The sequence below is a fragment of the Talaromyces proteolyticus genome (genome assembly GCF_021365285.1).
Source record: "Talaromyces proteolyticus strain PMI_201 chromosome Unknown BGW36scaffold_10, whole genome shotgun sequence".
Taxonomy (NCBI): Eukaryota; Fungi; Ascomycota; class Eurotiomycetes; order Eurotiales; family Trichocomaceae; genus Talaromyces; species Talaromyces proteolyticus.
The window spans coordinates 2,017,043-2,041,336 of record NW_025764286.1 but is presented as its reverse complement, the minus strand read 5'-3'; the positions used below and the strand labels follow the sequence as shown (position 1 = coordinate 2,041,336).

General features: G+C 49.6%; 4 protein-coding genes across 4 annotated transcripts; 3 read left to right on the top strand and 1 right to left on the bottom strand.

Annotated features, from left to right (window-relative positions):
- Positions 1-101: 101 nt before the first annotated feature.
- Positions 102-8,252, top strand: BGW36DRAFT_431029 (uncharacterized protein; the record flags this gene model as incomplete). The annotated part of the gene is made up of 1 exon (XM_046220916.1): positions 102-8,252. The coding sequence occupies one exon, from the start codon at positions 102-104 to the stop codon at positions 8,250-8,252; it is 8,151 nt and encodes a 2,716-aa protein (XP_046069170.1).
- A 512-nt stretch (positions 8,253-8,764) lies between these two features.
- On the bottom strand, positions 8,765-10,912 carry BGW36DRAFT_347758 (uncharacterized protein). Its single transcript, XM_046213244.1, has 4 exons — positions 10,648-10,912; positions 10,554-10,583; positions 9,530-10,498; positions 8,765-9,476 (listed from the first exon to the last, which is right to left on the bottom strand). The coding sequence occupies exons 1-4, from the start codon at positions 10,871-10,873 to the stop codon at positions 9,019-9,021; spliced, it is 1,683 nt and encodes a 560-aa protein (XP_046069169.1). The 5' UTR covers positions 10,874-10,912; the 3' UTR covers positions 8,765-9,018.
- A 9,834-nt stretch (positions 10,913-20,746) lies between these two features.
- BGW36DRAFT_386295 (uncharacterized protein) lies at positions 20,747-21,417 on the top strand. Its single transcript, XM_046217003.1, has one exon. It carries the CDS (start codon positions 20,932-20,934, stop codon positions 21,163-21,165), a length of 234 nt encoding a protein of 77 aa, XP_046069168.1. The 5' UTR covers positions 20,747-20,931; the 3' UTR covers positions 21,166-21,417.
- On the top strand, positions 21,402-23,159 carry BGW36DRAFT_326170 (fungal-specific transcription factor domain-containing protein). The gene is made up of 3 exons (XM_046212732.1): positions 21,402-21,692; positions 21,751-22,303; positions 22,358-23,159. The coding sequence occupies exons 1-3, from the start codon at positions 21,508-21,510 to the stop codon at positions 23,057-23,059; spliced, it is 1,440 nt and encodes a 479-aa protein (XP_046069167.1). The 5' UTR covers positions 21,402-21,507; the 3' UTR covers positions 23,060-23,159.
- Positions 23,160-24,294: the final 1,135 nt, after the last annotated feature.

The window sequence follows — 24,294 nt, the reverse complement described above, 5'->3', positions numbered from 1 at the left end:
TTATGCTTCCTATACGGTAATAAACACTCGAACCACACCCTACATTACTTGGGTCTTTCGGAATCTCTATTCGTCTCTATGCTTGGCAACTCTAAGCCACAATGACTGGTATATCCGAGCTCGATAATGACTCCTACGAATCAACCATTTTCCTTTTTGGTCCGCATGTCGGCAACTTCACTAAGCAGTCAGTGGAGAAGCTGATCCGGCCGTTCTCTCAAAGTGTTCACAGAACCTGGATCCTAGATACCATTTCTGGTCTGCCAAAGTATTGGGACGTCCTCACTGACAAGATGCACAACATGGCTGGCACAATTCCAGGCCGCCGTCAACTAGCCTGTCTGGACCAGTGGCTTCGGCACAGCACGGTCGACATCGACATGACACAAGATGATGGAAACCTGCCCAGTATAGTGATAGGCCCGCTAGTGGTATTCATACAACTCACTCAGTACTGGCGCTATCTGGAGCTCAAGAGTACTGACGACCTAGGAGAGGCGGCCGATCTGCAGGCGGATCTGGTCCTACGCCAGAAGCAGAAAGGTGGCCCGAAAGTCGAGTCTCTGGGCTTCTGCGCCGGGCTACTAGCCGCCATGGCCGTCGCCAGCGCCAGTAACCGGGAGGAGTTCTATAAGTATGGCGCCGTAGCGGTACGATTGGCCATGCTAATCGGTGCACTGATCGATGTCCAAGAAGCGTGGGACAAAGGCCACGCGAAGGGCGGTTCTGTGTCATATGCGATAGCATGGCGTGGCCAGAAGCAGGCCGATGAGGTGACGCGCATAGTCGAGAGTCTGTCACCCAATGCCTATCTCGCTGTTCTGTATGATGAGGCCCGCGCCACGGTGACCACGTCGCAGCACACGGCTCCTCTTCTCCTGAATCGACTCCGGGCTTCTGGTATCACGGCTGCCGAGATTGGTATCAAAGGCCACATCCATAGTCCGGAGCCGGATAGGAAACACCATGCAGACCTGCTCATTGACATGTGCAAGACTTTTGTCGATCTGCAGTATGTTGATGCAGCCTCCTTCGCACTTCCGACCTACAACAACCAGGCTGAGAGTAGACCTCTGTCGCGAGATGCCGGCAATGTGACCGAGATGGTTCTCCGCGCCATCCTGGTGGAGCAGTGCAACTGGTATGGCACTTTCTTGGCCGTAACCAAAGGCAAGAAGCCTTTTGTCGTAACTTTCGGCCTTGAGCGCTGTGTCCCGCCAACTTTGATGCGGAGCATCGGAACTCGACAGGTGCACTTTGAAGATTTGGCGGATAAGAACATGATACCAGGGGCCCCTCCGAGGGCAGTGCTTGATATCCAACTGGAAACACAGCCGCGACATGCGGGTGCACAACCAATCTCAGATCTAGACGTCGACAAAAACACCATTGCGGTTATTGGCATGTCCGTCAAAACAGCCGGGGCCGACGACCTGGCCGAGTTTGCCGAGATGCTCAAGACAGGTCAGTCACAGCACGAGTTGATCACCAGGGAGCGGCTGATGCACGACATGCTATTTCGCGAAGCACCAGATAGCGATCCTTCCCGCAAGTTTTACGGCTGCTTCTTCCGGGACGCCGACGCATTTGATCACAAATTCTTCAAACGTAGCCCGCGTGAGTCAGCCGCCATGGATCCGCAGAGTCGTCTGGTTCTACAGGCGGCGTACCAGGCTGTCGAGCAGTCCGGATACTTCACAGAGACGACAAATTCGGAGTCTAACGGCCGCGATAAGATGCATGTTGGCGTCTATCTGGGTTCGTGTGGAGTTGACTACGAGCATAACATTACCTGCCACGAGCCCAATGCCTTCACGGCAACAGGAGCACTAAAGAGTTTCATCACAGGCCGGGTATCACACTACTTTGGCTGGACTGGCCCATGTATGACATTTGACACAGCGTGTTCGTCCTCAGCTGTGGCCATCCACACGGCATGTCGTAACCTACTGTCGGGCGAATGCTCGGCAGCGCTGGCTGGTGGCTCCAACACAGTAACGAACATGCTGTGGTTTCAGAATCTCAGCGCCGGCAGTTTCGTCAGCCCAACGGGACAGTGTAAACCATTTGATGATGGTGCTGACGGCTACTGCCGCGCTGAAGGTCTGGCGTTTGTGTTTTTAAAGAAGCTATCGGACGCAGTGCGAGACGGTAATCCTGTGATAGCCACTATCCCTAGCACTGCAGTGTACCAAAATCAGAACTGCACCCCTCTATTCGTGCCTAACGCACCGTCTTTATCGTTGCTGTTTAGAGATGTGATGCGGAAGGCCAAGGTTACGGCGCGTGATATCTCACTAGTCGAGGCCCATGGCACCGGAACGCCAGTTGGTGACCCAGCCGAGTACGAGAGCATTCGATTTGCTCTCGGAGGCCCTGGCCGTGACAAGAAGCTACCTATCGGCTCCGTTAAGGGCCACATCGGCCACACTGAAGGCGCGTCGGGTGTCATCGCGCTTGTCAAGATTATCATGATGATGCGCGGCGCTTTCATTCCTCCACAGGCTAGCTTTACCAAGATGAGCCGCAATATCGACGTGCGGCCAGATGATATGATCGGAGTGGTGACGAAGCTACAGCCCTGGGAAGAGGAACACAAGACTGCCCTCCTCAACAACTACGGCGCCTGTGGTTCCAACGCAAGCCTCATAGTCACCCAACCACCTAAATACTTATTCGTGCCCAGACGCGGCAGTAATCCTGAAGAGAAGCGGTATCCCTTTTGGATTGCAGGTCTTGACGCTAGGTCTATCGCCGCCTACTCTGCCAAGTTGGGCCCATATTTGCGATCGTGCCCCAAAGACACCGCACTAGCTGACATTTCATTCAACATAAACCGGCAGTCCAACCGTGGTCTACAGCAGGGTATCATTTTCACCTGCCGCTCGGTAACCGAGCTGCATGAAAAACTTGAGCAGACTGCTCGAATTTCAAGTAAAGAAGACGCCCCAAAAGTAGGTATCGTGCCAACAAAGGCCGAGCGGCCCATCATCCTGTGTTTTGGTGGTCAGATGTCGCGATTTGTCGGGCTGGACCGCAATCTGTTTAATAGCGCGGCCATATTGCGGCGACATTTGGACGACTGCGATGCTGTCGTGACTACCCTCGACCTGGACAGCATCTACGCCTCCCCGGATATATTCTCGCGGGAGCCGATACGGGACACCGTGAAGCTGCAGACGATGCTATTTGCCATGCAGTATGCGTGCGCCAAGGCCTGGATGGACTGTTGTGGTGGCACCAAGGTTGCCGCCGTCGTGGGCCACAGTTTTGGAGAAATCACGGCACTGTGCGTGGCTGGTGTCCTCAGCCTGGAACACACTGTTAAGCTCGTAGCATCAAGAGCCAAGCTCGTACGCGATGCGTGGGGTATCGATCAAGGCGCCATGATGGCCCTCGACGCCGATGAGGCGCTTGTCCACGAGCTCTTGCAAGAAGCGAATCGTAGCTCGGACGGCTCTGCCAGCATTGCGTGTTACAATGGACCGCGCAGTTTCACCATTGCCGGATCGACCAGCGCTGTTGATGCGGTGCAGGCTACAATGACGTCTGACACCTCTAAGTTTGGGGCCATCAAGAGCAGACGCCTCGATGTGACCAACGCCTTCCACTCCGTCCTCGTCGAAAAGCTGGTTGATGGTCTGGGCCAGGTTGGAAAGGGGCTGACCTTTCATAAACCCGTCATTCCCGTAGAGCGCGCAACTGAAACCCCTATAGACGGAAACGAGATAGATTGGACTTTCGTACCACGACACATGCGCGAACCTGTATTCTTCAACCACGCCATGCAGCGTTTGGCCAAGCATCACCGACAAGCCATCTTCCTCGAAGCTGGCTCCAACTCAACCATTACCGTTATGGCAGCCAGGGCCCTCGCCCAAAGCGAGAATTCGTCGCCAGATGGGCATCACTTTCAAGCCGTTTCTATTACGTCCGAGACAGGCTTCGAAGGACTGACAGATGCCACTGTGGCACTATGGAAACAAGGTCTACACGTTTCATTTTGGGCACACCATGCTCTACAAACGCGCGAGTACGCGCATTTACTCCTACCGCCATACCAGTTTGACAAGTCATCGCGCCACTGGCTCCCGATGAAGTCGGCCCGGGACGTGGTGAACCAGGCCGCGAAGGCCCTGGTGGCAGGGACCCAGCAGCAATCGCAAGGAGAAGATGTGCCTATAGATGCCAAAGCGCTGGGTCTGTGGCACTTTGTCGGCTACCAGGACAAGAACAACAAGAAACCGCGATTCTGCATCAACGTAGCGTCAGAAAAGTACAACAAATTTGTCCTAGGCCACTTGATTGCGCAGACGGCACCAATCTGTCCCGGCACACTCGAGTGCGACATGGTCATTGAGGCGCTGTTTAGCCTGCATCCGAGCTGGAAAGAGGATGGCGTGCAGCCTGAGATTCGCAACATGGTGAACCACACGCCCATCTGCGTAGACCCAACCCGCGTTGTGTACATGGACATGTCGGCCCTCGACAAGAAGCACGCGCAGTGGAGTGTCCACATCTTTAGCGTCAGTAACGCCGATGAGGTCCAGACGCACGCGGAGGCTCGCGTGTACATGCGCCAGCCCACCGATGCCTCCTCTCTGCAGGAGTTTGCGCACTTTGAGCGGCTCGTCAGCCACTCCCGGTGCCAGGAGCTGCTGGGCCTGCCCCTGGATGCGGACGACGTCGAAGTGCTGCAGGGCCGCAACATATACCGAGCATTCAACCCCATAGTTGAGTACGCAGACATGTATCGCGGTGTCCGGTACCTCGTGGGACGCGGCAACGAGTGCGCCGGCCACATCCAGCTGCCCAGGCGCCATCGCGGCGATACTTGGCTCGATGTCCCCCTCAGCGATAGCTTCAGCCAGGTCGGTGGCCTCTGGGTAAACCTGATGACTGACCTGCCGCCTGGAGATATGTACATCGCCACGGGGTGCGAAGTGTCTATGCGTTCGTCGAAGGCTCCGCCTAGGGCCGAGACGGACGTGTGGCATGTGTATGCTCGCCATTCGCGCCAGGGCGACAAGGCATACATGACGGACCTGTTTGTGTTTGATGCTGCGACAGGGCTCCTTGTCGAAGTCATGTTGGGCGTGCAGTATGGGCGGGTGGCTAAGACGTCCATGAGCAGGATGCTTGCGCGCATGACAACAGACGAGTCAGCGCTGCGGAACAAGGCTCCCGTCACCACTACACCCGTTTTCGTTCCTGCTGCGACTTCAGCTCTTGACGAGGTGAGCCCGACTGCCAAAAGATTGAGCAAGGAGAGGATGGAGAAGAAGGAAGACACGAACAAGCCAAAGAAGGAAAAGGCAGCTTCTGGCAGGCGGGACATCACCGAGGACGTCCGCAACCTCGTGGCCAGCGTGTCGGGCATCGAAGCCAGCGAGATAGAACTTGACTCAGAGCTGGCCGACTTTGGCATTGACTCTCTGATGGGTATGGAGCTGGCGCGGGAGGTGGAGCTGGCCTTCAAATGCAAGCTGGACCAGGCCGAACAGATGGACGCTACGAATCTGCGCAAGTTTGTCGCGTGCGTTTCTAATGCACTGTTTGGCGCAGAGAATGTGGTCTCTGTGGAGGATGTTGAGGTTACTGACGGCGAAGAGGATGAAGATGATTCATCCTCCACGGGCGAAGGAGGAGAGACATGGTCTGAGCCCAGCCAGGACCGAGACTCCAGCATCTACACGCCTCCTCTGCTAAAGGCTGAGCCTACTCCGCCCCTTACTACACCACCACTGGCGGCTGTGAGCAATCTAACACTGTCCCCATCAGACGTTCTCGAGTCCTTCGGCGAGGTCAAGATGGCCACGGACAGCCTCATGCACGAGCACGAGATCGATAAGACCGAAAAGACCTTCCTAGCCGGAAGTAGCCGCCTCTGCACGGCACTCATCGTTGAGGCCTTTGACGAGCTAGGCTCACCCCTCCGCACCGCTATAGGTGCACAGTTGCTTGAACGCGTGCCATATCTCCCGCAGCACCGCCGGCTTATGGACTGCGTGTACGAAATTCTGGAACACGATGCTCGACTGATTGACATTGGTGTCGCGAGCGGCCAACTGACACGCACGAACATATCTGCCCCGCGCAAGACAAGCCATGCCATCCTACAGGAGCTGCTGGCTGCACATCCACAGTTTGCCGTGCCGAATCGCCTGACCTACTACGCAGGCAAACAGCTTGCTGGCGTTCTCAGTGGCAAGACGGACGGCATCCGTGTGCTCTTTGGTAGCCCCGAAGGCCGGGAGTTGACGGCCGCTATGTACTGCGAACACACATTCAACCGCATGAACTACATTCAAATGCGGAGTGTAGTTGGGGCTTTGGCCAAGCGCGTCCAAAACAGCAGCAGGGGCGAGATATTCAAGGTCCTAGAGATGGGAGCCGGGACAGGAGGCACTACACTTATTATAGCCCCATTCTTGGCATCGCTGGAAGAGCAAGGCATCATGCGGGTGGAATACACTTTTACGGACCTATCGCCGTCCATGGTCGCCAACGCACGCCGGCGGTTCAGCAAACTGTATCCGTTTATGCGCTTTGCCGTACACGATATCGAGAAGCCGGTTGCGGAAGAGCTAAGGGGGCAGCACCTGGTGCTTGCCAGCAACGCCATCCACGCCACGCATAGCTTGGTTGTCTCGGCGTCGAATGTGCGCCAGGCCTTGCGGCCAGATGGCTTCCTTATGCTACTAGAAATGACCGAGGTTGTCCCCTTTATTGACCTTGTCTTTGGCTTGCTTGAAGGCTGGTGGCTGTTTGACGATGGGCGGCATCATGCTGTTGTGCCGGCCGAACACTGGGAGCGCGAGCTGCATGCTGCAGGCTTTGGGCATGTCGACTGGACTGATGGCCACTTGCCGGAGAATGCCTTCCAGAAGGTGATTATTGCGATGTCGTCGGGAACGCAGGGGCCTCGCTTGCCGAAGCCTGTCCCGAAGTCTACCCAGGAGCATCAGCCTGAAGTCGCCGAGGCGGATCGGCTTGTGACCAAGTACACGGATGGCTGGGCCACGCGGAAACTGCAAGCCCTCAGTGTCCGATGCGAAGAGACGAAGCTCAATAACAAACAAGAGGGGGAGAAGAAGCTCAACAAGATAGATCTCGGCTCAGTGGTTCTGGTGACTGGCGCCACAGGAAGTTTAGGTTCGCACTTGGTGCAGAAGCTAGCCGAGAATCCCACCGTTGCGCAGGTTGTGTGTCTCAATCGCCGCAGCAACAGCGGCTCGTCGGTCCATAAAAGACAACAAGAGGCATTTCTGCGCAGAGGAATTGTGCTGTCCCCAGGTGCACGCTCCAAGCTGCGTGTCCTGGAGATGGACATCTCCCAGCTGCAGCTGGGACTACCACCCCACGAGCATGCCTGGCTTGTGCAACATGGCACGCATATCGTGCACAATGCGTGGCCCATGAGCGGCACGCGCCCCCTCAGCGCCTTTGAACCACAGCTGCAGGCCATGAGGAATCTGCTTGACTTAGCGCGTGATATGGCCACCCGCAACGTCATAAACCCCGTCCGTGTCGGCTTCCAGTTTGTCTCGTCTATTGGTGTGGTTGGGTACGCAGGCGAGTTGCGTGTCGCCGAGCGCCGTGTACCGCTTTCCGCCGTCCTGCCCGGTGGTTACGGTGAGGCCAAGTGGGTGTGCGAGCGTATGTTAGATGAGACTCTCCATAAGTATCCCGGCCTCTTCAGGCCGATGGTCGTGCGGCCAGGCCAGATCGCTGGCTCGTCAATCAGCGGGTTCTGGAACCCAATGGAGCATTTCGCCTTCTTGGTGAAGTCAGCCCAGGCCCTACGTGCATGGCCTGACCTCGATGGTGTGTTGCAATGGATCCCGGTTGACCGCTGCGCGGGCACGATTGCAGATCTGTTAAAGATTGGCGATGTATCTGATGCTTATCCCGTCTACCACATTGACAATCCTGTCGGCCAGCAGTGGAAAGCAATGTCACCTGTGTTGGCTGCTGCGCTTAACATCCCGCAGCACGCCATCATTCCCTTCAAGAGCTGGATCAAGCGCGTTCGTCGGTCGCCCCTTCTTCCGGAGACGGAGAACCCAGCCGCTCGCCTTGTTGACTTTCTCGACTGCCATTTCGAGCGTATGTCGTGCGGTGGACTAATTCTAGATACGACTAGAGCCAAGGAGCACTCTGATACCTTGGCCAACGAGGGCCCCGTAAGTCCCGAGTTGGCACGTCTTTATGTTACTGCTTGGAAAGAGATGGGCTTTTTGGATTCTTGAATGAGGAGGTTTGCCCTTTGTATGGTAGCTCTGAAATTTTCTATTTACATTTCCTTGTTTAGGGGTCCCATGAGATGTGTGTCTGGTACTTTGTAAATTCGGGCTTTCCAATCTGTCAAAATTACTATAGCTATCCCCTTGAGTTGGATCCTAGATAATTGATATACTCTGTCTCTTTGAACGTGTTGGGCTGTAACAGTTCGGCCAGAGACTGCATTGCTCAGGTAAGAGTTTAGGTGGCTAAATCATTTACTTGCCAATAAACAGTCTTCATTTATTTATCTTACATACCCTAGAACTAACAAGGTAAATTAGCCGGAAAATCCCAGAGAGATATCCCTCCAACGGGCTAAGCACGAAGCAACAAGTCTACACACAGGTGCAGGAACAAATAGAATGGTGGAGAGAAGAACACTGCCAAGCCATCGAAGCGTTGGCCCGTCTACTCCAAGAGCTACGGCAAGACTGTTTATCCCTCACCCGTTCTCTTAATTCTGAACCCCCACCAACACCCTTGGTTCCTGACATCTGCCGTGAGAAACCACTACCAGACCCCAGACCCATTTGATAGCACAGACCCACCGCATACTTTCAATTCAAGGCGAAGCTTAAGCTTAAGTCTAAACTACAAATTGACGGCATCCTTCAAAGGTCAATATGAGATTAGACGCATAGATTCATATATTTAATATAGCGATCGTGCTCTTGGCTACGAGATGCCTACACTATTCGGCAAGACTGACATGGCTAGTTGACATACTCTTTCTCACACCTGAATAGCTCCCTCTGGCCTTGCCTTCAAGTGGCTGCTTGCATTTGCATCCATGTCATGCAGTCCCGATTCAAAGAGGCTCTCCGAGTATATCGGACCCTCGGCGCGACTGTGCACTTTGTTCAGTCCCAGTTTCCCATGAATCAATCTAGGCGCAAAACCGTCGATGACGTCGTTCGAGAAGTTCTCAATGTTCATGGAGTCCTCTGTGCGCAGCATCTGTCGCGCGCGGATAGTCCTCAGGGTAGCCAGCTCGTCCTCGTTGAGCTTCTCGAGGTCTTCCTTAGTTTCCGCATCGGGATCCGCCTTGACGCTTTCGAGCTTGTCAAGGACTTCCTGGCGCGCCTCGGGTGAAATTTCCTGGAAGGCATGAAAGCAAAATTCGACCGACTTGGAGATGAGGCCCTGTGTAAGCTTGCCGCCTACGTCGGCGTCGGCGAGGCCTTGGATGACTATTTTCAGGGGGTGTTAGCGGGTTTACTCACTATTAGAATTAATAACTCACTTGGCCTGAAGAAACCAAATGCCCTGTCAAACCCATCCTCGTCAAAGTCGGTGAGTACTGGTTCATCACCCTTTCGAATCTGCCGCAGGGCCGTCATGACCACCAAGAGAAAGCGCGAGTAGCTCTCGGCAACCTTGACAGAATGCCACTTGGCCGCCTCGAACTCACTGCAATCGCCCTTTCGGGATGCTTGGATGGTCATGGCAGCTGAGAGGGCTCCGGCCAAAGCAAGATGCACGCCGGAACTAAAATACGGATCGATGAAGCAACCTGCGTCACCTACCAGGCGGAAGTTGGGCCCCGCGTACGCCGACGCACTATATGACCAGTCCGAGGCGGACTTGATAGACGGGGATACGAGCTCAGCGTCGGCCAATCTGGCGTGGATCTCCGGGGACAGGGTCAGACAGTCCTTGTAGAAGTCGACCATGGACGGTGAGCCTAAGGCTTTCTTGCGAGCGAGAGACAAGTCCTGGCGCATCACGACGCCGACAGAGAGGGTGTCGTCATGCAGCGGAATCGCCCAGCACCAGCCACTATAATCTGTCAAGGCCTCGAAGTAGGGGGACCCTTCTTGCTCAGTTCCCGGAGCATAGGTCTTGGCCCCTTTCCAGTAGCCCCAGTTGGCTACGTTCTTGAGCGCCTGGTTGAACTTGCGATTGTGGAGGTACTTAGTGGAAATGATGCCGTTGCGTCCGCTCGCGTCGACAATGTAGTCAAACTTGATTAAGCCTGTGGCACCGTCCGCTTTCCGCGACCATGATGCTGAGACTGCCCGGCCTGTATTACAGAGTTTCTCATCCTGGGGGAAGTCTTGATCCGGGACAAATTCGATGGACTCAACTTTGACGCCTTGGAAGGTATGGGCACCGCTCTTTTCAGCATGATCAAACATTAACTTGTCCGACTCGGAGCGGATCACATTCCAAGAATAGCCGTTGGGGCCATTGGCGGCAATGAAATCGGTATCTGTGATGCAATCAGCTCACGTTTAGCGAGAGTGGACCATTTTTGGTCTCCTCACAGCCTGCTCGCTTATTGTTCAACTTGAACGCTGCGCCGTTCTACCGTCAGGGCTTGTTAGACTCGGATATATTTCGTCCTATAAAGGCAAATACTTGCCTTTCTACGGAACCCATGGCTATCAAACGTCTTCTCAAGATCAATGAAGCGTATGAAATGGCGCATCGACGCAAGCATCGACTCGCCGATGTGGTACCTCGGAAAGTTATCGGCCTCGAGCACGACAACGTCCACACCCTCTCGCGCAAGCGCCGCCGCTGTATACGATCCAGCAGGGCCACCTCCTACCACAAGCACGGAACAGCACTCAGGGATAGACATAATATCGGTGTAATGAATAATCTTCTGGTTACCAAACAGGGACGGCCGCTCTATGTAAAATGGAGTTACGTAGTATCAGAAGAATTTTTCAAAGTTTGCGAAATGTCCAAACACTCTGCGCGTACTACAGTCTGGAAGTTGGTAAAAATATCCCTCTGATGAGTACCTATGCAGAGCCGTGAACGGTTGCTCATTGCGGCGTCACATGCTAGATTTCTAACGCAAACAGCATCGTATCTAGGACTAGGACCAACTTAGATTCTATGCAGGATTCTCCGGGGTATAGGATTTCCCGCATAAGTCCGCGTCTTGATAGATCTCCGAAACTCCTGACTCCGGCCGTGGAGAGGCATAAACTAGCAAGTCATAAGCAAGCTCGTCAGCAAACCTTATGCTAGATATAAATCATCACGCGGACGCGGGCCGCTGATTGGTTGACAAGGGGAGTACAGATGCCCTTACCACCAGCCCTAATGCCGGTCAACTAGATGACTGCCTTCCCCAAGAGTCAGAGTTCATCCTTTCAAGAATCCCTGGAGAAGGCGATTAGAGTAGTTCCAGAAAACCCACGGCATCCTTCATCAGTTCCGCTCCGACGATTGAAGCATAGTGTAAGGCTCCTTGCCACTGCCAACCTCTAAATGCCAAAAAGTAATACTGAGGTAATTGGGCCATTGCCCAATTCCAGGGTTGGCACGCTTATAAGCCTCTGCAAGCCTCCAGCGCCCTTGCTGCTGCCAGGCCTCACACATAGTACCTATTTGCACGCCAGTGATCTATGTCCATAAGGAACAAAGCGTGCGGGAAGTGATAAATCATGTGTACAGCGAAGATGTATCGATAGTAAGGAGACGACGAGTTACAAAAGGATTGAGGGCAGTTACTTACAAAGGGACAATATATTCTTATTTTTAGTTATTTAGTATATATACTCTTTAACATTTCTCAGCAGAGCGGTGCTATATGACCCGCCGCGATAGCAAAGCTGACGAATCAAGCTGGGAGACAATATCCTAAGGGCGGTACAAATGTTCTCAAAGTTATTATAACTCTTTATTGTTTACGGTAAGTTTTGGTGCGGTAGTGGCGTGAACATCAAACACGTCAAAACTCTACTTGGTGACATCTAGCACGGACCTAGTTACTTGAGTTACTGTGTCTATTACGTCGATACAGTCAAGTTGATAAAAAACTAATTGATATAGCTCTAATATATTTATAAAAATATATATATCTAATGAATACTTGTAAATTAATTCTATTTTTTCAATAATTAAATTTTAAGCCCAATTACCTCAGTATTACTTTTTGGCATTTAGAGGTTGGCAGTGTCAAGGAGCCTTACAATAATTACTATTAATTATCAATATAAGTAATTAAACAATTGTTTTATATTAGATTTATTTTTTTGAAAATATTTATTATTTATAATTTAAAATCTATTTTTTAATAATTATATTAAAGAATATTTTTAAATTAATTTGTATGTATTTCAATTATTAATCTAATTGTAGTTAGATCTATATTATTATTATTCTTTGGGTGGGGTGGCTAACTAGAGCCTGGCAGCGGGGGTCACGACTCACGAAGAGTGAGAGACGACAGCGTTACTACCCCGCCCAAAGGTGGCAATTGATTGACCACGAGGTGGCCAAGGCCCCCAAGCGCCTAGCGCGGCGCCTCTATCTGTTCAGGGCGGGGCACGCCCCAATCGGGGCCCATTTAAACTAAACCCGCGCGCGCGGGACTACTCTCGCTGTAGGTGATGTTCGGAGGAGTCGGAGACGGTCAGACAGATCCTGTTGTAGTGCAGGCGGTGGAGGCGGCATGTCACGCACCGGGACCCACTCTAGTTGTCACTGGCTGTGTCGAGGAGCGATACGATGTGTTGAACCACACAGAGGTTCCTTGAGGGTAACTAGTAACGAAGTACAAAGGTTGCCGAAGGGTAAAGGTGAGGGTAAGACACAACTAAAGTAGGAGCGATGCCTTGAAGTGCCGTAGTACTTCAAGTGGGATTGCCTTGCTGACCCTTACAGTGTAACTGATAGTAATAATCGTAGTGACTTATGTTAAAGAACTATGCTAAGGTAAACTAGATACATGCAAATGGGTGTGTTTATATAGATGTCGTTCCTACAATATCCCTACAATCTGTCCGTATACAGATTGTATATCCAATCACCTTCTTGTCTTTTCCTACACTTCTCCTACACTCTTATTGTATACCCGAGTGTAGTTGCTTATGTAATGTGTAATCCCGTGTGAGTAGCAAACGGGCTGTGTGTGGTCGTGGTAACTGGTTGGCCGTGGTGTTAGCCGCTTTAACAGACACTTGCCCTGAAGTGGCTTAAGACATCCTAATCTGTCCTTAGCTTTGCATATGTTGGTTTCGTAACATCACTCCCCCTCCTTGAAGTCCTTTGTCCTCAAAGGTATAAATAGAAGACGCGCCCTCGTTCCCAGCGTGACCCTGCTTCCTTTGGTGAGTGTCCGAAATGCGTCAACATGACTCCTAAAAAGGACCGTCTGGCTTATCGTGTGTCCCAGTCCGATCGCATCCGTCGAAACGGTTTCCCCGTCGATAATCCGTGCGAATATTGCAAAAGTAAAAACGAGATTTGCATAATGGATTCAAAAAGTCGAAACTGTGCGTCGTGCACACGTCGTGGTCGCAAATGCGAAAAGCGATTTCATAGTGAGCGAGAATGGTCAGATCTTCAGAAAGCTGAGGATCGTATTAATCAAGAGCTTCGCGATGCTCTTGCAAAACAGGCGGATCTGTCCGCGAAAATAAATCGTTTATTCAAACAACAGCAGTTTCTCAAAGAGCGAGGTTCGAAAATGTTGGATCATGATTCCAACGTGATGGAGATCTTAGATGAGGAGGATCCCGATGGCATCCCTCCTCCTTCTCCGACGAGAGAGATGCAACTAAATGCTATCTCCGACGTGGATTTTGAGGCCTTGTTCGCCAACCTGCCAATGTCTCCGCCTGGTGAATTGGGTTCCTCCGTCGGTAATCCTCTAATGCATCTGGAGCATCCGCGAGGTTCTCGATAGGTTCCCAAGTGTTTTCTGAGGTATCGTATCCCTTCCATTTGACCAGGTAGACAAATTTCCCATTGACTTGCTTTTCTCCTAGTATGTCTTCGACTTCATATGTCTCTTGCTCGACAATGATATCTGTTTGGAGTTTTGCATTTGATGGCGCTGGTTCCAATGATGAAACGTGGAACACTGGGTGTATTTTCATGGCTTTTGGTAGTTTTAGTTTGTAATTGACTTCTCCGATTTTTTCTTCAATTTCGAATGGCCCAATTCGTAGGTGGTTCAATTTGTCTTCCTTTCTTTTGGCGTCTAAATTTCGTAAAAGGTAGACCTTCCCTCCCTTCTTGAGATCAGGTCCCTTCTGATGTTTTTGGTTGTATCTTCTTGCCGATTGTTGTCCTTGATTTTCAATTTCATTGTGTAAATACTGGTGTAACGCCTTCATTGCGTTGACCATTTCTTCTGCTTCTTGTGCGATTGGTTGCTTGTATTTGGGTTCTCCTGGCATTCTTGCTTCTTTTCCTGTGTATGCCTTGAATGGTGTCATTCCTATGGTGGCTTGCTTGCTTGTATTGTAGGCCATTTGTGCCATAGGTAGTAGCATTGCCCAATTATTTCGGTCGTAATTGACGTAATGGCGTAAATACTGTTCCAATGTTTGGTTCGTTCGTTCAGTCTGTCCATTCGTCTGTGGGTGGTAAGCGGTTGACAGCCGCTGTTCTCCTCCCATAAGGTCCATCATGGATTTCCATAGTTTCGATGCAAAGGTCTGTCCCCTATCTGAGACCATAATCTCAGGTATACCGTGGTGCTGAAAGACTTTGTCAATTAACAGTATTGCTAATTGTTTTGCTGTCAATTGCTCCGTGGTTGCAACGAAGTGCGCATATTTAGTCATTCTGTCCACTACCACAAGTATCGAATCGTTTCCTTGCGACTTTGGTAGTTTGACGATGAAATCCATTGTTACCCATTGCCATGGATATTCTGGTGCTTCCAGTGGTTGCATTAGTCCATGAGGTTTGTGCCTATTAATCTTGTTCTTGTGACACTGGTCGCATTCCTTGATGTGGTTCTCGATGTCTCGAATCATTTTTGGCCAGTAGTAGTTCCTCGTAATTCGTTCTAGAGTGTTTGATACTCCTGGGTGTCCTGCCAATATGTTGTCGTGATGAAGTTGGATAATTTCCGTTCTGAGTGTCTTTGGTACATAGATTAGACCATGCCAAAATGCTAATCCTTCTTCCGTCATTGTGATTCGGTCATCCTCATTGTTTACCATGTTGAATATCAGTCCGTCTTGCTCGGTTTCTTTTGCGATTCTGTCTTGTAATTCCGAGTCTGTTACTCCTTCTAGTGTTGCTGCGAGTATTGCCGTTTGAGGATTATGTACTAGTGTTCCCCTATCTGTTTCCTTGAACAGGGCTGGTTCTGGTGATCTGATTCCTTCTTCATGATCCGGTCTCCTGCTTAGAGCGTCTGCTCGTTCGTTGTCTTTTCCCTTGCGGTATTCTATTTCGTACCAATAGTTTGCTAGCAATTCCGACCATCTCGCTTGTCTTCGGTTAAGAACCTTGGTTGTGAGGAAGTAGGTGAGGTTCTTGTGGTCCGTGATAACTCGTATTGGGAACTTAGTTCCTTCCAAGTAGACTCTCCAATGTCGAAGTGCTGTCACTATGGCTAGCAGTTCTTTATCGTGAATCTCGTAATTGAGTTCTGCATCAAGCATTTTCCTTGAGTAATACATTACTGGTCGTAGTTTCTTGTCTGGTCCTTCCTGCATCATTGCTGCTCCTATTGCGAAATCTGAAGCGTCTGTTTCCAACACTGTTGGTTTCTCCGGGTCGTGTTGCATCAGTATAGGTGCGGTGGTGAGCCGAAGCTTCGCTTCTTCGAATGCTTTCTGGCATTCCGTTGTCCATTCAAACTCGAAGTCCTTTCGTAACAGTTTGAATATGGGATTCATTATCCCTGCGTATCCTTTCACGTATCGTCGATAGTAGTTGATTAATCCGAGAAAGGATTGCACTTCTTTAACGTTCTTTGGTGTAGGCCAGTCTCGTACCGCCTGTACCTTTTCTTTATCCATTTGGATCCCTTCTTGAGTGATTCTGTGTCCCAAGAAGTCCGTTTCTTGTACGTGAAACTCGCATTTCCTAAGCTTCAACTGTAGCTTTGCTTCCCGTAAGCGATGTAGGACCATCCTTACGTGTCGTACGTGATCGTTCATGCTGTCTGAGAATATTAATATGTCGTCGAGGTATGCGACAGTAAAGTCGTATAGGTAATCCCCGATTACATGGTTGATGTACCGTTGGAATGCTGCTGGTGCATTGGTTAATCCGAAAGGCATAACCAGATATTCGTAATGTCCAAACTTGGTCTTGAATGCAGTTTTCCATTCTTCTCCTTCCTTGATTCTCAGTCTGTTGTACGCGTCCGTAATATCGAGTTTCGTAAACCATTTCTTTCCTCGTATTTTGTCTTGTATTTCCGAAATCAGGGGTAATGGGTGACTGTCTCGTATAGTGATTTTGTTCAGTTGTCGGTAGTCTATACATGGTCGTAGGTCAGTAGTCCCCTTCTTTCCCACAAAGAGTACGGAGTATCCTGCTGGCGAGCTTGAGGGTCTGATGTATCCCTTTTCCAAGCTTTCATTCAGGTACTTCTTAAGTGCTGCCGTCTCATTTTCTGACATGGGGTAGATTCGTTGAGGTCTTGGTTCTTCGTTTTCTTTCAATGGGATGGTATGGTCCCATTCACTGTGTTCAGGTAATTTCTTGTATGTTCCGTTGAACAATTCCTTGAATCGTTCATATTCTTTAGGTAGTTCAGGTTCTGCGGTTGCCGCGATCTGACACTCCTCTTTCAGGTGTTCGGTAATGGCCTCCCCTTTGGTCCCATTCCGTATAAGAGTCCACGAGGAAGTCAAGTCGTCTGCTTCTTCCGTCGTACTCAAGTCTCCCGCCTGTCCGGTGACTTCATCTACCTGAGATATCTGTCCACAATTACAACGATTCATTTTGATTTCGCCAGTTCCCCAGTTTATCTCCGGGTTATGAACCTTGAGCCATGGGATTCCAAGAACTATGTCGTTTGGTCCCAGTTCTGCGACGTCAAAGTTGATCATCTCGTGATGGTTTCCTAATACCATGGACAACCACCCTGTTTCATGTGTGACTCCCCCTTCTTGCAGGCTCACCCCGCTGAGTCCTGTGATGGGTACTGCTTGGGGTTTCTTCCTTCCCAAGATTTTCAATGTTCGTTTTGTTTCTTTATCCATGAAGTTGTGCGTTGCTCCCGAATCGACCATTGCTTCGATCTCTATTCCGTATATGGCCACTGTGGTTCTTAGTTGCCTTCCACAAGCCGTTGCGTTGAGTTCTGCCCTTTCGTATGCACAGTTGTCCGCATGCTGCGGCCATTTCCCTTTTGGAAATTCCCCAGCCCTAATTTTAGGGTGTACGTGCGTTATACATTCGTCATTGTAGCAGATTTTCCATGATAACATCCGATGCTTTGGATGTTGCTCAAGCTGTAAGCAATTGCACCATGCCGTCTGGCATTTCCATTCCTTCATTTGTTTCGTTACGCTCATTCTTCCTTCTTTCTCATACCATGGTGTTATGATGCACTGCATCCTTTCAATTCTGGTGAGGTCATGGTTGGTATGGACACATGGCTGATTCTTCGGGTCTTCGCCATAAGGTAGTTGAATGTAGTCGTTCATCCAGGCTTTTACGAATCCATCTCGTGGATCATCGTCTTTTCTGCCTATTTCGGGGTTACGAGTTTCTTCGAAACTCCCAGCTTCACTGAGCTGCACCACCTTTTTCTTCGAGGGGCTGATGGTGTTCCATTCCTGCGTCAATTTCCATTCGCAGTTTGATATCTTCGCTTGCTTCCTCTTTCTTGGGAAGTAGCCCTGGCTTTCTTTTGCTTCCCCATGGATTGTGCATGAATCCATTGTGCAAAAGGTCCAATGTAATAATCCGTGCCCTGGGTGGTCTTTCTCTTCAAAGATTACCCTGCACTCGGCTCCACACTTGTTCTCGAGGTGTGTCCGAACTTCGTAAAGCTTCTGCTTTCCTTTTTCTTTGTCAGCCGTCTTTGAACTCTCGATGTCGTTCAGAGCTTCGTTCAATTGGCTTTCTATCTTTTCGACCTGACTCATCCCTTCGTACTGTCGCCACCCTTGGCTTTCTGGGATTTCGTCCATTTCTGGGAACTCTTCGGTGTCTCCCGATTCATACTGTTCCGCGTCGTCATAGTCGTATTTCGGGTAAGACTCTCTGTCTTCCTCATTTGTCGCATTCAATTGTCGTCCTTGTGGTTTGACTCTACACTCTCTCCTGAAGTGGCCCGTCTTCCCACAGTTGTAACACTTTATCTTTGACTTGTCGAATTTCGTTTTTGGCTGTTCTTGAGTGGCATCAAGTTCCATAGGTCGAGGTCCATACGGGTCCTCCCTTTTCTTGTGGTGGTATGGTTTCTTGCCACTGCTCCAGTTTCCGCCGTATTTCTTTTCCATACGTCGTTCGTAGAGCCTATTGTCGAGTTTGACTGCTACATCAATCATGTCCGTGAGATTGTCTGGCCTAGTGGGTATTCTGGCTATCTCATCCTTGATGTCGTCTTTCAGTCCTTGGTAGAATCGATCTGCTTTGGCCTCATCATCCCATCCGAGATGAGAGCTGATCTGGTAGAATTTCGACGCATAGTCTGAGGCTGATGTGATCTGCTTCAGACGTTGAATTTTCTGAGCTGCGTTATTTCTCTCATCGATTTCTCCAAAGGTTGATTTGATTTTTCTGACGAATACATTGTAGTCCGCAAAGGTTTCATCGATCTCGTCTTCCCTGTCATCTGGGGCTATCTCAAACCATGCCCGTACATAGGGTTCAAACCAATCCATAGCTTCTCCTTCTAGGAACGTTGAAGCTGTCAAGACCTTGTCTGGTTCCCCATGCAGCAAGTGCGAGTTGACAGAAAAGTACAACTGCATTTGTGCTAGGTAACTCCTCAGCTTGGTCCTATCTCCTTTGAACGGAGTTGGTTTGTTGATCTTAATCCTTGCGTGTGATGCATTCTCCAATTGGCTAATTCGTTCACGTAATTGTTGATTGACTGCCATTACGGATTGAACACTGGGTGTTTGTCCTCCAGTGGTACTGGGTGTTGGAGTTGCATTGTTGCCTGCCATGATTAGTAGTCTTGTTGGGGTAATACTTTCCTAATGTAGTAATTGGCCCTGCTTGATAGTACTTGTCCCGTATCGTTCCTCGGGGTCAAGACGATAGTTCTTTTGTCACGCACCGGGACCCACTCTAGTTGTCACTGGCTGTGTCGAGGAGCGATACGATGTGTTGAACCACACAGAGGTTCCTTGAGGGTAACTAGTAACGAAGTACAAAGGTTGCCGAAGGGTAAAGGTGAGGGTAAGACACAACTAAAGTAGGAGCGATGCCTTGAAGTGCCGTAGTACTTCAAGTGGGATTGCCTTGCTGACCCTTACAGTGTAACTGATAGTAATAATCGTAGTGACTTATGTTAAAGAACTATGCTAAGGTAAACTAGATACATGCAAATGGGTGTGTTTATATAGATGTCGTTCCTACAATATCCCTACAATCTGTCCGTATACAGATTGTATATCCAATCACCTTCTTGTCTTTTCCTACACTTCTCCTACACTCTTATTGTATACCCGAGTGTAGTTGCTTATGTAATGTGTAATCCCGTGTGAGTAGCAAACGGGCTGTGTGTGGTCGTGGTAACTGGTTGGCCGTGGTGTTAGCCGCTTTAACAGACACTTGCCCTGAAGTGGCTTAAGACATCCTAATCTGTCCTTAGCTTTGCATATGTTGGTTTCGTAACACGGCAGCAGGGAGCTCTCTATACGGCCTTATCGATGGCCAAGGTTGACACGCAGTGGAGGCAGCAGCGGGGAGCCCTCGATAAGGCCTTATCGATGGCCAAGGTTGTGACAGGCCTTCGGCGGTAGAAGATACCCAAGCGCGCATATTGGCGGACCCTAGGGCTACGCAGGCCCGCCGCGCGGATTGTGGGGATGGCACTCGGGGGCCCCAGGGGCTTCGGGGAGAAGGGTGACAGCTTTGGGCGGCATGTCATCGGCAGGCTACGCACGTCCGTTCGGCCTTACTATCTACTTTGAATTTGTATTTAGTATGATAATATATAACAAAATTTTTATCTCAAGTCACTTATATGTATAGGCGATTAACCTTATAGGGGCTGGTAAGTCTGCCGAGATCTGTTAACCCCAACCCTAAACCGTCTCCCTTGGCCCCCCTTAGGCTCTCCTCCTCCATCATAGATAGCCTCCCACTTCCGTAAATCAGCACCAGCTAGATCTATATTATATATATTATATTTAAAAAATAATTTTACATTAGAAAAATACAATTAAATTACACTAAAACCTTATATTATATTATATTAAACAGTATATTAAATTATTATTGTTTTTAAATCTTAGAACCAAAACTGCATTAGACCGGGTTGGTGCAATTTGGTTTTGGTGTGTGGTGTGGTGCCTTGTCGGCGCATTCCGAACCTGAGAGTATGTGAAGTTGGCAGGTTATTATATAATTTCAAATAGTGCCAAAAAATATACGAAAAAATACTCCAGTTATCGTAGTTATCGTGCTCTGCGGATTGGGTAGTGCCTCTTCGGAGCGTAATCCGAGTTTTTCACAGGGGTTCATACGGTATGATTGCATCGCATTCGCTACGGATAAACCGCCCAATGCCCAACTGTATAAATATGTTGGTGGCGTTGCTGCATGAGTGAAGATGCATGAATTCCTCAAGAATAGGCCGCTAAACACCAATCCTAGTCAATTAAATAAGGCTGCTCATAGAAAGATGCTCGGCAATTAGTGTTATTAATTATACTTTCCCGTCAGCCTACCCGTTGTTGATGACGGAGTCGGTGGTGCGCTCTTCAAGAGGTTACCAAACATCATATATCTTCCATCGTGATCATGGCTAACGTGGAGGTGAGAGCGTTGCGACAACAGCCTGGTTTTGCCTGTGAAGAATGCCGGAAACGCAAGGCCCGTTGCGACCGAGGGCGACCCAAATGCAGCTTCTGCACTGCGACAGGTTCCACATGTGTTATTGTTGACAAGAGGCAGCAAAGAGGGCCCAAGAAGGGCCAAGTCAATCAAATGCGACTACAAATTGGTTTGCTTCATTCCTCATCAACCGTCATGTAACGCTGTGTGCTTCTATATCTTCCATTGCTCGCGGGCTTGCCCGGCTTCTTTAATCCATGCAAATTTCGCGCTACATAAGCATACAAGTGTATATTTTGCTAGGATCATTGTTACTAACGATTAATATGCGCAGCAACGCTTCAATCGCAGCTAGACCAACACTTTGGATCCAACTCGGGAAAAACGGTGCCCGATCAGGACCCCGACTCTTCACGAACAGACGTTATTGTAGCCCCCGACGACTATAATGGCCTCCAGACAAACGGTTTGGATGAAGCGAATCTGACCCTGACCCCCGCAACATCGGCGACAACGACAACGCCAGCAATAGCATCTACACCCATGAGCTTGGACTTTGCTGGTACCGATCTCGCTGGTTGGACAGATTGGATACTCTGGCAGGACCAGGAGGGCGGCGCCCTTATGCCATCGGGCGAGACAGGAACTGCATTGATGGATCATACCGATGCAGGTCCATCCTTGATGGCCGTAGGGTTCAAACTGACCGACCTCATGCGAGCCGACTTGTGCGGTAGCCTAATATTCTTTTCCTAGTAATGTGTGTTGACCGTTTATTGTTTGCAGAGACCAGCTCTATTTCGACCGTGTGCATCCCGTTTGCCCCATGATACATCGCAGGCGCTACATCGCGTGGGCTGGTCAGGAGAGCGTCACGCCAGCCCGTGCCTGTCTCCAATCCGCGATGCGGACCATGGCTGCAGCCATGTCGGTCCATTGGCGCCACCTCGCCGATCATTTCTGTCTCGAGACGCGCCGTCTACTCGAGACCCAGTGGCACCATATACGAGCCATATCCACAGATGAGATCCAGCTGGAGCACATACAGGCCTGGCTGCTACTGGCTTACTCTGAACGGTTACGAGTTGGTGAACGTCAGGCTATGCTGACGGCTGGTCGTGCATTTCGCCTCTTGCAGATGGCTCGTCTGTACGATGTTGATGCACCAGCCGACTCCAGCTCGCCGGTCTCTCCTGTGGCTACCATAGGTACCCATCACGAGTTGGACGACAGTTTTGCCGACGCCGAGGAGAAGAGACGCACGTTTTGGCTGGCCTTTAGCCTTGACCGCTTTCTCTGCCTGCGAAGTGAATGGCCTCTGACGTTGCAAGAGGAGATGGTAAGTCTCAGGCACAATTCCCAGGGATCTGGTGAAATCACTGACTGCTTTCAGATCCGCACGCGTCTCCCGGCGCCAGAGGAAAACTTCCAAAATAACCAACACATCTGCGTCAGCTTCCTCCCCGAAGCCGTGATGCATAATGGCCCTAGCAACCTCTCGCCCTTTGCCGAGTGCGTAGTGCTGGCGGCGCTACACGGGCGGTGCATGACACACCGGCGCGCGTGTCTGTATGGTGGTCCAAATGCCCCGGGGACTGAGCAGCATGACTTTTGGCCTCGCCAAGAATGGCTTGCCTCGACAATAGAGAAGCGGCTGCAGATGCTCGCTCCCTGCTCTGCAGTCGACAGTGACCCTATGCTTCTCTTTGCCCACCTGCTGGCCCATAGCGCCATCGTCTTTCACAGCAACACAGTGCAGAGACAGACAGCCTCCTGCGGCACCCTGCAACAGCAATTCGTTTCGAGCGCCTATGAACGTCGTGCCTCCGTGGCAGCCCTGGAGATTGTGCGTCTGGCCAAAACAGTACCGTTGCTCAGCTGCTTGAAGGCCCATCCCTTTCTACCTGACCCGCTTATTTGTGCGGCTACCTTTCTCTCCACAGCCTCTAACACGATCGTGGACAGCAATAATGGAGTTGGGCATTTGCTTCGTGTGCTTAGAGATGTGCAGGCGATCAATAGTCTTGCAAGGGAACATTTCCAATCGCTAAAATTAATAGATGTAGTTCCATGTCAGGGGATTTCTCTAGAGTAGCGTAAAACTGGACAATGTTGCTTTTTTATAATCGAAACTTAGGCTGCCATTTGGTCTGGTTCTGGCTCTGAGATTGGAAACCAGAATTATCTGATTTAAGCCTTTAGAACCAGTTTAAACTATATTAATTAAATATTAAACTATTTTATTTTTAATAAATTTAATTGATCTAAATTTCTATTTACTATACTATAGTATTTATTATATAATAAATAACCCTTAATAGTTTATTTTTATATCTAAAATATTTTGAATATTTTATTTTTTACAATTTTATTTTAAATATAAATTATTAACTATAAATATTTTTATATTATTATTTAAATAAGTTTTAAAACTTAATAAAAATTTATAATTATAAATATTTTTGTTTTGTTTATAACATAAGCTTAATTACATAAAACTTCCTATTTTAAACTAATAAATAGTTTTTCAAATTAGATTCTGGCTACACGTGTCCTAAATTTAGCGAATCAGAACTAAAGCCAGATTAAGTGGGTCTGTGCGGGTACCAGTCCCAGTTCAAACCAGACTAGATGACAGCCTAATTAAACTGCATCACGTTATGGATTTTTGAGTACCGTTATGATTTCTAATTTGCTAAACCAAAACCATGTGGCACAGACAGATCTTCTCCGAACCACACCATAACCAGACCCAATGTAAGCCTAGTGCTGACGGATACGTGTTGTGCCCATCCCCGTCCTCAGTAGTATAATCTCCTCTCATTGGACGTCCGTCCGTCCTACGCCTATGATGTGACTGCAATACAGAGCGCGCCAAAGACCCTAAATCGAAGGGGATAAAAGCTCACCGGAGTTAATTGGCGCCGTAAATTTAGTCAGTCATACCAGCCCTGTTCGGCTACATTGAATAAGGCGTAAAGGATTGACAAGCTGAGAGGATGTTCTGAATATTGAATAATAATAAGTAATCAATACACATGGTTGCAGGGTTTCCAACAGTCTCTCTCCCTATGAAGTGACACTGGAACGTACGATGTAGCCACGTGGTGTGCGCTATCTTCTTATATGTATGCCCTTAGTGATATAGAGTTACGTCAGGACCGAATCCGTCTGCTAGATTGCACGTCAATAAACAGCACATGTCATTTCGTAGTCTAAGTAAGCACAGTTGTAAGCCTCCATATCTCACAAACAGTGCCTGGCAAGTCGCGCCTTATCAATAAATGTTTTCTACACTTTACTCTAGGTTTTCATTTCCTGTCTCGAAAA

What these genes read in the sequence shown, in the direction of transcription:
- BGW36DRAFT_347758 (XM_046213244.1), bottom strand. Translation starts at nt 10,873, where the DNA reads ATGTCTATCCCTGAGTGCTGTTCCGTGCTTGTGGTAGGAGGTGGCCCT. An exon ending in GAACAATAAGCGAGCAGGCT is followed by an intron (nt 10,499 to 10,553) that starts GTGAGGAGACCA and finishes ATTGCATCACAG; the next exon opens with ATACCGATTTCATTGCCGCC. An exon ending in ATTTGGTTTCTTCAGGCCAA is followed by an intron (nt 9,477 to 9,529) that starts GTGAGTTATTAA and finishes CCCTGAAAATAG; the next exon opens with TCATCCAAGGCCTCGCCGAC.
- BGW36DRAFT_386295 (XM_046217003.1), top strand. Translation starts at nt 20,932, where the DNA reads ATGGCTAACGTGGAGGTGAGAGCGTTGCGACAACAGCCTGGTTTTGCC.
- BGW36DRAFT_326170 (XM_046212732.1), top strand. Translation starts at nt 21,508, where the DNA reads ATGAGCTTGGACTTTGCTGGTACCGATCTCGCTGGTTGGACAGATTGG. An exon ending in GACCTCATGCGAGCCGACTT is followed by an intron (nt 21,693 to 21,750) that starts GTGCGGTAGCCT and finishes TATTGTTTGCAG; the next exon opens with AGACCAGCTCTATTTCGACC. An exon ending in TGACGTTGCAAGAGGAGATG is followed by an intron (nt 22,304 to 22,357) that starts GTAAGTCTCAGG and finishes GACTGCTTTCAG; the next exon opens with ATCCGCACGCGTCTCCCGGC.